The 12,776-nt window shown below is 36.3% G+C and overlaps 1 protein-coding gene across 11 annotated transcripts in view; it reads right to left on the reverse strand.

Annotated features, from left to right (window-relative positions):
• Nucleotides 1-12,776, reverse strand: part of PDE10A (phosphodiesterase 10A) — a 125,749-nt gene that overhangs the window by 43,922 nt on the left and 69,051 nt on the right. For 7 of the 11 annotated variants that reach the window (XM_060692322.2, XM_087882876.1, XM_087882877.1 and 4 more), the window contains exons 3-5: nt 8,085-8,113; nt 5,835-5,955; nt 2,691-2,740 (exon numbers count right to left, since the gene is read on the reverse strand). In XM_060692322.2, the coding sequence (XP_060548305.1) occupies nt 2,691-2,740; nt 5,835-5,955; nt 8,085-8,113 (200 nt within the window). Of the gene's footprint in view, nt 1-2,399; nt 2,457-2,690; nt 2,741-5,834; nt 5,956-8,084; nt 8,114-12,776 lie in introns of all 11 variants that reach the window. The other 4 variants (XM_087882875.1, XM_087882874.1, XM_060692316.2 and 1 more) reach the window with 1 other exon arrangement.

The following is a 12,776-nucleotide window of genomic DNA, read 5'->3' on the forward strand; positions in this document are numbered from 1 at the left end:
TGAACAACTTGGATTAGATCCTGCAATATTGATTAGCATGACATTATGTAGGGAAAGCCTAGCTGAGCTTCTGAGGTGAAAAGCAGAAATCTCCAACTCCTCTACCCAAAGTCCTCTGTGTCCACATAATATGGATCTGCTTTAGGGAAACTGTTCCTCTACCTAACTTTGTCTTACACCACATCCTTTTCTTGATTCTGATGTATGTGAGAAACACTCTCCTACTTTCTTCTCAAAGTCAAAGCTAGATTCTCTACAAAAATTGGGAGAGAAATACATAATGCAACCTGCTGGTTATTTAGCATAGATCATTGTGACTACCACATTCAGGTCCTCCTGACCTTTGAGAAAAAATAATCATCATCTCCTTTCCTTAATTTTGGCATACAACTTCTGCTTTTTCAAAAAGGTTCAGAACTTCTCTATATCCAGCAAAAAGAAAGGGCTTATGGAAAAGCTGGCTCTGTATATGACCCAGCACACGTATCTCTTTTTCTCCAAAAGATGTAGATTGTATGCCTGAGATAAGTGAACTATGTATGAGCCCAACCTGATAGTCTAATAGTGTGTATTTTCATGAATAAAATGTCATACCAGCTTAATATTAAGCTTGTATATTGATAATATCTGTTAATAAGGCTTATGATAAAGTTTGCATCATACATGAATGCTTATGTGTCTTGAAGTAAGAAGCAGTGAATTTTAGTTCACCTAAAACAAATGATATGTTTAGTTTATACCAAGCAAGCTCTAGCAGACAAACAACAGAGTATAACTTGATCCAAAGATGATTTGCATCACCAGACTGGGTCCATGAAACCCAGTCTGAAGGAATTTTGGAACTTTCTTCCTCACATGGGAACCATCATTGTACAAAATTCTAATGATGGCCTTGACTCTGAGAAGTGATTTTTTTAGGGGTAAATGGGGGGTCTAATCAAAAGAATATGCCCAATATTGGGCATATGAAATTCCACTTAGTTCTTTTGATTTTATCAGAAATATTAACAATCCCTGTTATTTGCAATTCTATCCTATAAATACTAAACATCTCTAGGTGGCACTGTCTTGTGCAAAAAGTCAACTAATATAACCAAAGCATGAAGATGCATTTGTGCTTCCTTATTATCTATTTCAGAATATAATCAAAGCATGAAGATGCATTTGTGCTTCCTTATTATCTATTTCAGAATAAAGATCTCATGTCAACTAAACAAGAGGCATAGATTCATATAGTCTTCTTTCTTATCTTCAGCTTTTTTATAGGAATATGCATCTAATGACATTTGCAAATGTGAAAGATAATGCCGATTAAATTATAATATTCTAAGAGGGCCAGTTGTTATATACCAACAATTCTTCAAATTTTTAAATTGCAGAAAAGTACAATATTAATGGGTATTATTGATAGTGCCCATTTTAGTCCATTACTAAAATATGGTAATGAAATAGGTAGTATACCCATTTTTGTTTCAATAAATTAAAAAACTATAAGACTGCCATTCAAAGAAGAATAGAACCCATCTCTATTGCTCCAGTGTAGAGGACAGAGAATTTGAGAAGAATTAAATTTATAGAAAAGCAGATTCCAAGTAAATATTAAATACAACTTCAGAACAGAATGGAAGAGAAGAGAAGAGAAGAGAAGAGAAGAGAAGAGAAGAGAAGAGAAGAGAAGAGAAGAGAAGAGAAGAGAAGAGAAGAGAATTCTTTATTGGCCAAGTGTGATTGGACACACAAGGAATTTGTCTTGATGCATACGCTCTCAGTGTGCATAAAAGAAAAGATACATTCATCAAGAATCATAAGATACAACACTTAATGATAGTCATAGGGAACAAATAAGCAATCAAATCATATTAGGAAACAGTCAATATAAATCGTAAGGATACCAGCAACAAGATTACAGTCATACAGTCATAAGTGGGAGGATATGGGTGACAGGAATGATGAGAAGATTAATAGTAATGCAGACTTAAATTTGACAGTGTTGAGGGAATTATTTGTTTAGCAGAGTGATGGCATTTAGGATAAAACTGTTCTTGTGTCTATTTGTTCTGGTGTGCAGTGCTCTATAGCAACAACAGTTTGGCAATGGAGCTAACTACTCAGTCAAACAGAGTAGGGGTCTCCAACCTTGGCAACTTTAAGACTTGTGGACTTCAACTCCCTGGGAGTCTTAAAGTTGCCAAGGCTGGAGACCCCTGAAACAGAGAATCTCCTTCTCAAGATATGTTCCTGCAGAAGCTAAAAAAACATGAGATGGAGATACTTTAGTTGGATTCCTCATTGAGCAGGGAATGATTTAGCCCAAATCTTGCATAACAGGAGCTAAAAGAGGCCGCACTATTTGTTAGACTATAAACTATAACCTATCAGTACTGTATCTCAGTGCTTACAAATTCATATGCTGCTTTTAGATCCAGGGCTAGAAGTAAGTTTCCAACAAGGTCCATCTGCAACACAGATTGATTTAATATGACAATTTGGTAAATTTAAAAAAAAAAAACATTGCAGAGGAAAAGTGTACAAAGAAGAAAACTGTTTCAATAGTTTAATTTGGCAACTACATTTATGAAACTAAGTGGCCTAGAATAGTTATCCTCTCTGAAACTTTGTGCAATACATTACACAAAACACTGGAAAGAAGATTATTTCTATAAATTACAGTTTTCCAAATTTATACTTACATTATTGCATTCTCCCAGGAAATACAGTGCAAACCCATCAGCCTTTGTAGCTGCCAAAACAATCATTTAAAAAAGTTAAAAATGGTGTATGTTCTATTTCTGAATAGAGTACTTTCCTATTAGCACAAGTATATATTTTAAATATTAAGCCACTATATAAAGCATTAAACATGAAGAACTGAATAACAAAAAAATAAATCCTGCATTCCTATATTCCATGAAATTGGAATATCAATATCAATGCTTAAATATCAATAAGTAGTCAATGGAATTACACAAAAAGTTTGTTAAAGAGAAACAATTACTGTTATAAACAAAATAAATGTTCAAATCTATGTAACATAGATATGTAACATAGATATGACATATTTTACTGATTAAATAATTTACTCACTAGAAACTGAAAAATACAAGTCATATATACTGTACTACCCAAAAAAGTGGATTTGAAGTGCTAGAGCTAGAGCAACTTAAGAAAAATATTTTCCAATCAGATTTGTTGCTCCAGACATGTTTACTCCATTACTTCCTGTTAATAGCAGCTCATTTCCTGCTTTGAATTCCAGCTTCGTTGGATCCAGAAGTCATTGTTACCTCATTACTATAATCAATAATGAAATCTTAACTCTGATGTAATCACTCAGGAAACAGACTCAGTGAATAAATGCACAACATCCATTCCTTAACAACAGTATCTAATAACCAGTACTATACTGAAAGGTGTCTAAAATGGAAAGATAAGGAAAAACAGGAAATACATCTAAAACCATCTGATTCCTACATATAAAGGATACAGGCAAACTAACTATTGATTATGTCAAAAATTAAGTTTATATTTTCACACATACACTTTTTTCACTACAGTGAAACCTTAGTTTAGTAAAACTGGATGCATTGAACTTTGTATGCAATTCTTTGCCCCAATTAATTTATGTAATTGTATAATTACACAATTTATATAAATTGATGCAAATAATTTAATACAACATAATATGTGGCATTTATTAAATGCTATCATTACACCAATCAAGCAAATTATCATTATTATGTGATTCTGTCTGTAACAAAATCCTCTTCCTCCAATTAGTCTATTAGATTGTGTAGCAGCTTGTACCAAATTAAGAAAATAAAAAAGTTTATGATTATACAATACAATATAATATAATAATATCTTTCATTCAATTAACTTTTTTATTCATTCAAATGATTCATAAACTTGTATGTCATCAATTCCATTCAACCCATGATGGCTTAAAGTATTAAAATCATTCATGATTCATATAACACTATAAATAATAAAACATCCACAATAAATATACCGTAAAACATTATACAAGTAGTCCTCAACTTATGACCATAATTCAACCCAAAATTTATATTGCTAAGTGGGACATTTGCTAAGTGAGTTGTGCCTTATTTTACGACCTTTCTTGCTATAATTGTTAAGTGAAGCATGGCAGTTGTTAAGTTACTTAACATGGTTGTTAAGTGAATCTGACTTTCCTGTTGAATTTGCTTGTCACAAGATAGCAATGGGACAAGGTCATAAACATTATAAATATGAGTCCATTGCCAAGTGTCTCAATTTGACCATAGGGACACTGCAATAGTCATAAGTGTGAAAACAGTCCTAAATCACTTTTTTCAGTGCCATTGTGACTTCAAACAGTCACTAAATGAACTGCTGTAAGTCGAAAACTACCTGTATTATTCTGAGGAAATGATTACAGATTAAAACATTCACAGTAACCAGTAAAGTTTGGCTCTGGGTGCCGGAGTGTTGTGTGAAGGAGGGCTTGGGTGCAGTGCTGGGATGGAGAAATTGCTCAATGGAGGCAGTAAATGTGCTACAGAGGCACCAGAACATAAGCAGAGTCTGTCTGTCTAAGTTGGTTAGGATAGTTGTGGCTGGTTCTCAATCCCTTGGGGATGGGAAACGAGGTGGGAAAGAATCCAAATAGGGAGAGAGGAGAAATGGTACAGGACGACATTGTGATGGTGAAGGGCATGGGTAGATATAACTGGAGACGTGGGAGAGTCATTCTTGGAGAAGAAGGGAGATCCGTTTTTATACCAGTACCACATTCGGGCCTCCTGTGATCAACTCCAGGAACTGATTTCCAACTGATTTTGTTGGCTCTGGCTTCCAGCTGCTACTACTTAATGCAAGGGTGATCTATAATAAAGCTCACCTCATCTACAATTTGATAGCGAGTGAGACAGCTGATCTGGTTTGCATCATGAATGTGGCATCAACCACAATACCAGGGCAGAGATAGGTGTGTGGCTGTTTTTTACTCATGAGTTTCTGTCCCAGATATCACCAGTCATGAAACCTCTTTGTGAGGTTGGGCCTTAGGGATCAGTGGGGATTGTTGCTGACTTACCTCCTCCCTGCAGTGTAGCTGCATCCCTGCCTGTGTTCCTGGACACTGTATCTGAATTCCCCAGGCTCAAGCTGCCATCTCTGGGCCTGGGATCTGAGTCAGACAGGTGTTCATGAACACCATGGTAGCCATGAACCTGGTCCAACTTATTCATGGTCCAACTCACACAAGAGTCACACATGATAAGAGCCGAGGTGGCGCAGTGGTTAGAGTGCAGTATTGCAAGCTACTTCAGCTGACTGCTAGCTGCAGTTCAGCAGTTCAAATCTCACCGGGTCAAGGTTGACTCAGCCTTCCATCCTTCCAAGGTGGGTAAAATGAGGACCCAGATTGTTGGGGGCAATATGCTGACTCTGTAAACCACTTAGAGAGGGCTGTAAAAGCACTATGAAGTGGTATATAAGTCTAAGTGCTATTGCTTGCTAGTAGATCTGGTGTTTGCCTTGGGGCAGTGACATCATGATCTGGATTTGGGGGATATTAACGTCAGTCCCCTGCCATGGAAAAATCATTTTCTGTTGACCCTAGAGTCTGCAGTGGCTCTCACCACAGGGAAACTCCTCAGAATGGGGGATGCTGCAATGGTCCTTGGTCTCATGGAACTCTTAGTAATTTTCAGTACCATTGACCATGATACCCTCTAGGCCTTTTAATAGTTTTCCCCATAGGTGAAACTTTGTGATGATATTCTATGAACTGACACTTCCACAAACTGATGCATAGATTCTAGTTCCAAGTATAAAACATATTTTCCTACCTATTTGAATGATGGTGCTCAATTCATACAAGAGCAGTTGACTGTTCCCTACTGTATCCGCCCGTTTCTCTAAATAGCTGTTCAGGTCGTACACCATTCCTTCCATATCAGGATTTTGATACTATTGGAAATAAGGATACATTTCAAAATATCTTATGAATAAATAATTATGTGGCATTTATGAGAAAAATAAGTTGTTTTATAAATGAAAAGTTCCGCTGAGAAAATGTTGAATGCTTAGACCAAGGGTGTCAAACTCAATTTCATTGAGGGCCTCATCAGGATTGTTGTTGTGGCCCACCAGCGGCCAGCAGAGCTGGCAGCAGAGTCGGACAGTGAGGAGGTTGGGAAGGTACATGGGCCAGTCCTGGAATCTGGGGAAGGCTCGGATGAGGGCTCTGAGTTAGAGGCAGAGAGGGGGCCAAAGCCATCTGGTTGTTCTTGCTGCCTCCAGACTTTCTGGAGTCTGACATCAGCAAGGCAGAAGAACAGCGTCAGCCTGTTCCCAGTGTGCACAGAACTGCCAGAAGACAGGAACAATTAAGAAAACAGGGTCAACTTGGGAATAAGACTTGGAGATGATTGCCCCCCCCATAAGACATAAAAGAGAAGTTAACAGGACATGAGCTTTTGCAGGAAGCAATTAGTTCTTCTGGTTGGTAAAAGCTCTGGAAAAGCTCTGTTTGACTCTGCAAAGTTTGGCAATTGCCCTGCACTTGGCAATTAGTTCTCTGGCAGCATTCCAAGGGAGATAAGGTGAGTGTTTATAAACACTCCCTGATAGACTGTTTGAGAAGCCTTTCAGACTGGGAATGACAATAATTCACAGCCGTTTGAATTAAAGAGGTTTGCCAGGATTAAGTTTGTGCTGTTTACTTTCTAAGGAAGCCTAGGTCAGAACAATTGTGTTTGACCTCGTGGGGGCAGAGTGGGCATGGTCAGGGTGGCCGTGGCCAGTTTGATGTCACTCGTGTCAGGGACACCTGTGGTAGCCCAAGCGCTCTGCCAGAGAAAATGGGTTCCTGAGCTCTGTTTTCAGCTGTGACAGCCTCCTGCAACCCTCTGCCAATGAAAATGGAGCTCTGTTCTCACTGGCAGAGGCACTGTGGGCTAGTACTTCACTGTTTCCAAGGTGGCCCTGAGGGCCAGATCTAAGCACCCTGAAGGCCGAATCTGGCCCCTGGGCCTTGAGTTTGACACCCCTGGCTTAGACAAAAGAAAAAGGGGAATCACAAGACCCTATTTTTCTAGACAGTTTATCTATATCTATTTCCTATAGACTAGATCCAGGTTAAATCATTTTTTTCATACTGAAATCAAGTTAGTCATAGTTGAATGTGCTGCATACAAATTGTTCCAGATTAAATTCTCAGCATCAGATGGCAAAGCAAGGCAATACAATTTTCTAACAAGGTTATATCAATTGGAGTAAATAACACTGTACTGAACTCACTGAAATGTTTATTTGATTTAAGGCAGCTTCCTATATTTCTAAAAATATATAATTATTATATTTTGGAAATGTTGATAGGTTAAAGTTCCTTTTTCTATGGAATATATTCCTATAGTCCGTAGAAAATAAAAAGAAAGTGATACTCACAAATTAAAACAAATATACATGTCCCCAGACAATGTTGCAGGATCCAATCTGGATTGGTCACCTGGACCAGAGGTTTTGTCTTCCAAGCTTTCAGATTTATGCTGCAGCCCATTTTCAGGAAATGTCCTTCTAGGCTACAGAGAAGTTCCCTGAAGATGGGCTCCAGAACAAATCCAAAAGTTTGGAAGAAAAACCTCTGGTCACAGTGACCAACCCAGATTGGATCCTGAAATTGATAGTGTTGGATACATCACCTCTATCCAACAAGTTATTTTCTTCCTAGTACAGAATTGAGAAAGGACCACCTGGTTGACTACTTTCCATCTCTATTCTGCTACTGTTCTGCACATAAAAAGTTAAGAGACGAGTAGCCCAGAGCCAATCCTTTTGGGACCACAATTGCTTCCAGGAGCTTTGGAAAGTTTTGTGCCTTTAGATATTGAAAGAGATCATGTAATCAGTAATTTCCAAACCTGGGTAAATTACCCAAAATTGGGTAAAAGTGTTTTTTGTTTGGGAATGATATACAAACCATTATCAAGTACAACAAAGACATTTAAATTGACTTAAAGGTTTCCACATGTATGGGCAGTCCTCAGCTAACAACCAGTCACTTAATGAGAACTGAGCCATAATACTATAGTACTTACCCTGCTGACATGCTTAGCAGCTGAAACATCTGTTGGAAAAAGAAGAAAATAAATGGATACTCTTAATACATTTCAAATAATTTCAGAGAATATGAAAAGAATCAGTTTCTATATATAAAAAAAAAATCAAAATTGCGCAATTATTCTGACACTTTCTTCCCATATTTAACAAAAATTGAAACAGAAGATTTTCAGCTCCTATTTTAATTACACATGTTCCTTTACATTAACATTAACTAAAGAATAAAAATCTATTCAATTAATTGGTAAAACTAATTTATTATGCAGCGTACTCCTTCACATGTGTCAAGTAGCTGTCAGATCCTTAAAATATCCAGTCTGAACCAGTTTAACATGACTAAAGATACTTAGAAACTATTGTAACTGCACATCCTACTGAGTTGTTCTCTTAGAATTCTGATAAAAAATATCAGCATTTCTTTTGGTGAGAAGAGTCAATAGTTTACCAATAGTGTTTGAAAGTTAGTTTTCATAAGATTATCATTTAAATGATCATAATTAGTTCACATGTGACATGCTGACTATAAGAAGCAGAGGCAGAAGCGTATGAAACAATTCAACAGTTGCAGTGCTCCATCCCCCTACTCTACTAGACAGGTAATCACATAGATATAAAATTTGCATTCCTGTTTGTCTCGGGTTGTGATGCTATCTGATTCAATGTCCACTAGACTACAGACAAAACCATATAAAAGTTACAAACTGAAGTCACATTTGTATTGTGTGGTGCACTAAAGTTGTATTTTCTCATAAAGGCACGCTTCTCTCTTTCGGTCTCTTTTTTTAACCATATTGGAATGAATTGCTTAATCCAGACCATGACAATAGATTCAATAAGATCCAATCAATTAAAATGCAGTCCATATAAGAGCGAGAAATTGATACTAAGTCATTCTTCTATTTGGGATCATAATGTTCAATATATTCTGGAAAGATCTGCACTTCCTTCAAGAAATAGAGCTTTTAGTTTAAGAGTGCTTTATGGCTATTTTTGGCTATATTTTTATGACTTTTCTTTGATGATCAAGAACACTTTTAATTGGTTTTAATTAGGAAACCTTCATTAGAGAAATCCTGCCTTCAGAACTGTAAGTTTTGCAAGTTTCTACATAAATTAATGCAATGTGCTGTAAATGAACTGCCTGTGAAAATGGGTTAACAACAATTTTGCTGCACAGGATGTGTATACTTAAAGAAATGAGGAATTACAATTATACAGCATTACAATACTATTGTATGTCTCAAATCTCTTCTAGATCCATTTCAAAATTCTGATTCTAACCTATAAAGCAAAAATTGGAGTCACAGCAGCTGAAGGACTACCTATACTAAATATTGCTATCTGTATAGCAATATTGTGAATGGAGACTCTTATTTTCTTTGAAAAGTATCAATATGGAATAAAATAAGTAAAATTTTTCTTCCTGACATTATACTAATAAAGAATTAAGTGAATGCTGAACCAAATTGGATGAGCAGTCAGTTCTGCTCATGCTTCTTTCACGGTCTTTAAAACATTTGTTTCTTAAGAGTAATATGTCTGTCCAATTTTTCAATCCACCTTTTCAGCCCCATTGACTGTTTTATAGTTGTAGTTTAGACTAATTCTTTTGAAAACTTTCCTAGAGAAATTTCATGACTTCATTTGGATTCAATATAGCAGAATATTCAGATGAAAGGAAGTTTTAACATCACAATTTACTTTCCTCTTTTCTGAATTCAGCAATCTAGACTACCGTTACTTTAACATCACTAAGTGAATATTAATTGTACATATTGTATAGCATTTAGATTTTTATTTGAAGTAATAATTTCTACCAACATTCTAATAATATAGAGTATAAAATAATCAACCTATCGGCTCATATTTCTCTTTAAGTAAGAAGTCCAGACTTAATATATATGGCACTTCTATAAATGTTAAGATATTTGGGTGAGTTATACAAAAAAAATTTTTTCTGGATATTGGTAGGAAAAGTCACATTCATACCATGTAAAGAGTTATGTAAGGAGTTTTTGGACTTTCAATTATTCACTATGATCGACACTATGATTGCCTAAGATAAACAAAATGGGGTTTTTTTTGCATTTCATGCATATATCTGTAACAAAGGATTAAAAACTGATTATATATTCCAGGAAATAACACAGCTTTTTGTATAAGTGTACTATGAATTCTTATAATAATATTTTATAATGTGTGGTACATCTAGAATAAAAAGTACCAAGAATGTGAAAAACTAAAGAGTTCATGGGTTGTAATCAGTGGTGGGTTTCACTTACCTTTGCTACTGGTTCGCTCATGCACGCGCCCTCGCTTCTGAAGCTTCTGAGCATGCACAGAGTGTATTTGATGATATCCAGGGGGATGGGTGGAGCCTCCTGCTGCCGCTGCTATTGGTTCACCCGAACCGGGGCAAACCGGTAGCAACCCACCACAATGTAATATTGTACTGAATGTGTTGTGTTTTCCTATTTCAGGCAGACTGCAAATGCAAAACTCTGCATTGTGTATGCATTACAGATAATGTTGTCATGCTGTTGAGACTGGTTGCCAAGTCCGTAGGTTATGTTGCTTTCTTTGTCTTATAGAAAAACTGCCAAATGAAAATATGTGCACTGTTCCTGTGCATTAGAAAGAAGTTTGTGGTATATATGACAAGTGTGTTTTTTCCTACATACCCAACAAATACATTGTGACTCAGAGGTTTGCCCCCATCATGTTTAATTGAAATGCAGTACACCAAACCAGAAACCCAGTCCCTGAATTTTTCTGTACCGTTTTCTGTCTTACTATCTTACTCTCACATCTCCACTGCTCCATTTCATTGTCCTCATGCAAAATATACACACAGATCAAAATGCTGCAGATATAATATGGTAAAATAGATTGGTTCCACGTCAGTAAAGAAGTGACACAAAGCATATAATATATGCAAGAGACAAGGTACATTATATATTGTGGAAAGCTGGACTAAAAGAAGATGAGCAAGATCTTAAAATTGGAGGAGCATCAATAATCTGTACTATATTGATGACATTACTGTATTCTTATATACTGTATTCTTATCATTAAACATGCAAATAAAAATGATTGTAGCCAAGGAGCACAGTAAAGACATGGGACCAATTGACTATGAAGATGCTAAAGTGGTAAGATGTTTCTGCTTCTTAGAATTCCAGCAATCGAACTATATGCCACAGATTGGTACTTGATAGAATATTTATGAAGACATTTAAAAGATATTAAGATGTTGTTAACATGTCTATACCTACAAAATCAGAATGGTACAATTCTGTGTACAATTATTTGTGATATTCCGTGGAAGCAAAAGTTGGATTTGCAAAATGAATAGACTCAATTACAGTGGCAATAGATGCTTCATTGGAAGATCAAGTTGGAGATGGATCATCCTGAAAAAATCTATGTGATCACTAAAAGTTGATACCAACTTGATGGTATATAATCAGTCAAATTTTGTTTGATAATAGCTTTGGTCTGAAATACATAAGATAATATCCATTCCTAAAACTTTTAAGAGTTTCTTAAACTCTTTTTCAACTCTTTGCCTGGGAATGAATATTTTAGCTGCTACTAATATATAAATATATCTTGCCTTTCACCTTCTTTAAGTAAACAGTATATGATAACATTAGGAATGTTAGATTGCACTAACTGTTGCTAAAATTTATTCCTCAAAATGTGATATTATGCTATTCACACATCTCTTCTCTAGCACAGTGGGTAACCTATATATTGTACTCAATCAAATTTTTCTCTAATTAACAAAATTGAGAAATTTGTAGTGGGAAAAGTCACAGGAATATTGGCAAAAAATGGTAGATCAAAGGCAACTGCTCAATCTCCATCTCAGGAATAATGATAGAAGATTTTAAGAACAGCCTTGTTGGCTCACATCAAAATCCATATTAGCCCAGAGTTTCATTTCTCACAAATAGCCCACAGAAGCCTGTGAGATGTTCACCAACAGGGCAAGGAAATACCCCTTTCCCATTATTATTCCTTTGCAACTTCTTTATAAATATGCTGTTCCAAGCCTGAAGATGGCATTGGATTTTCAAGACTGAATATTCCCCAAAAGCTTGTTCTGGGGAATAAAGCATGCCTTTATCCAGTCTCTTTAGTGACCATCACCCCCCTATAAAAAGCTAAGAGTTGAAATGATTAAAAAATAGTTTTACAATTCTCTTCAATTTAGTCTTTCAAAGAGAATTATTAAATTATTCAAATAAGAAGAGATTATAATATGGTTAGACTGTTAGCGTGGTTGCATGCTCTTTCTTTGCTCTGAGCAAAGAAAAAAAAAATTGTGTCCATAGCCTCACTGGGCTGTTATAATGCTAAGGATTACGTAGCTATATTTTAATCAAGATGAATATTTTCAGACAGTACATAACTCAAAAGTTTCTTAGTGCAACATTTACCAGTATTGTACAGCTCCAATAGGTTAATTCAGAAGTGTCAAACTCAAGGCCTGGGGACAGGGTGCTTATATCTGGCCGGTGGGGCTGCCATGGAAAGAGCGAAGGACCGGCCCACGGTGCCTCTGCCAACAAAAAATGGAGCTCAGGAGGGCCATGTGCTCCATTTTCACTGGCAGAGGGTTGCAGGAGGCCATCCTAGCCAAAAACAGAGCTCCCGAGGGGCAT

This window comes from Pantherophis guttatus, chromosome 1, assembly GCF_059756535.1.
Source record: "Pantherophis guttatus breed Tessera chromosome 1, ASM5975653v1, whole genome shotgun sequence".
Lineage (NCBI taxonomy): Eukaryota > Metazoa > Chordata > Lepidosauria > Squamata > Colubridae > Pantherophis > Pantherophis guttatus.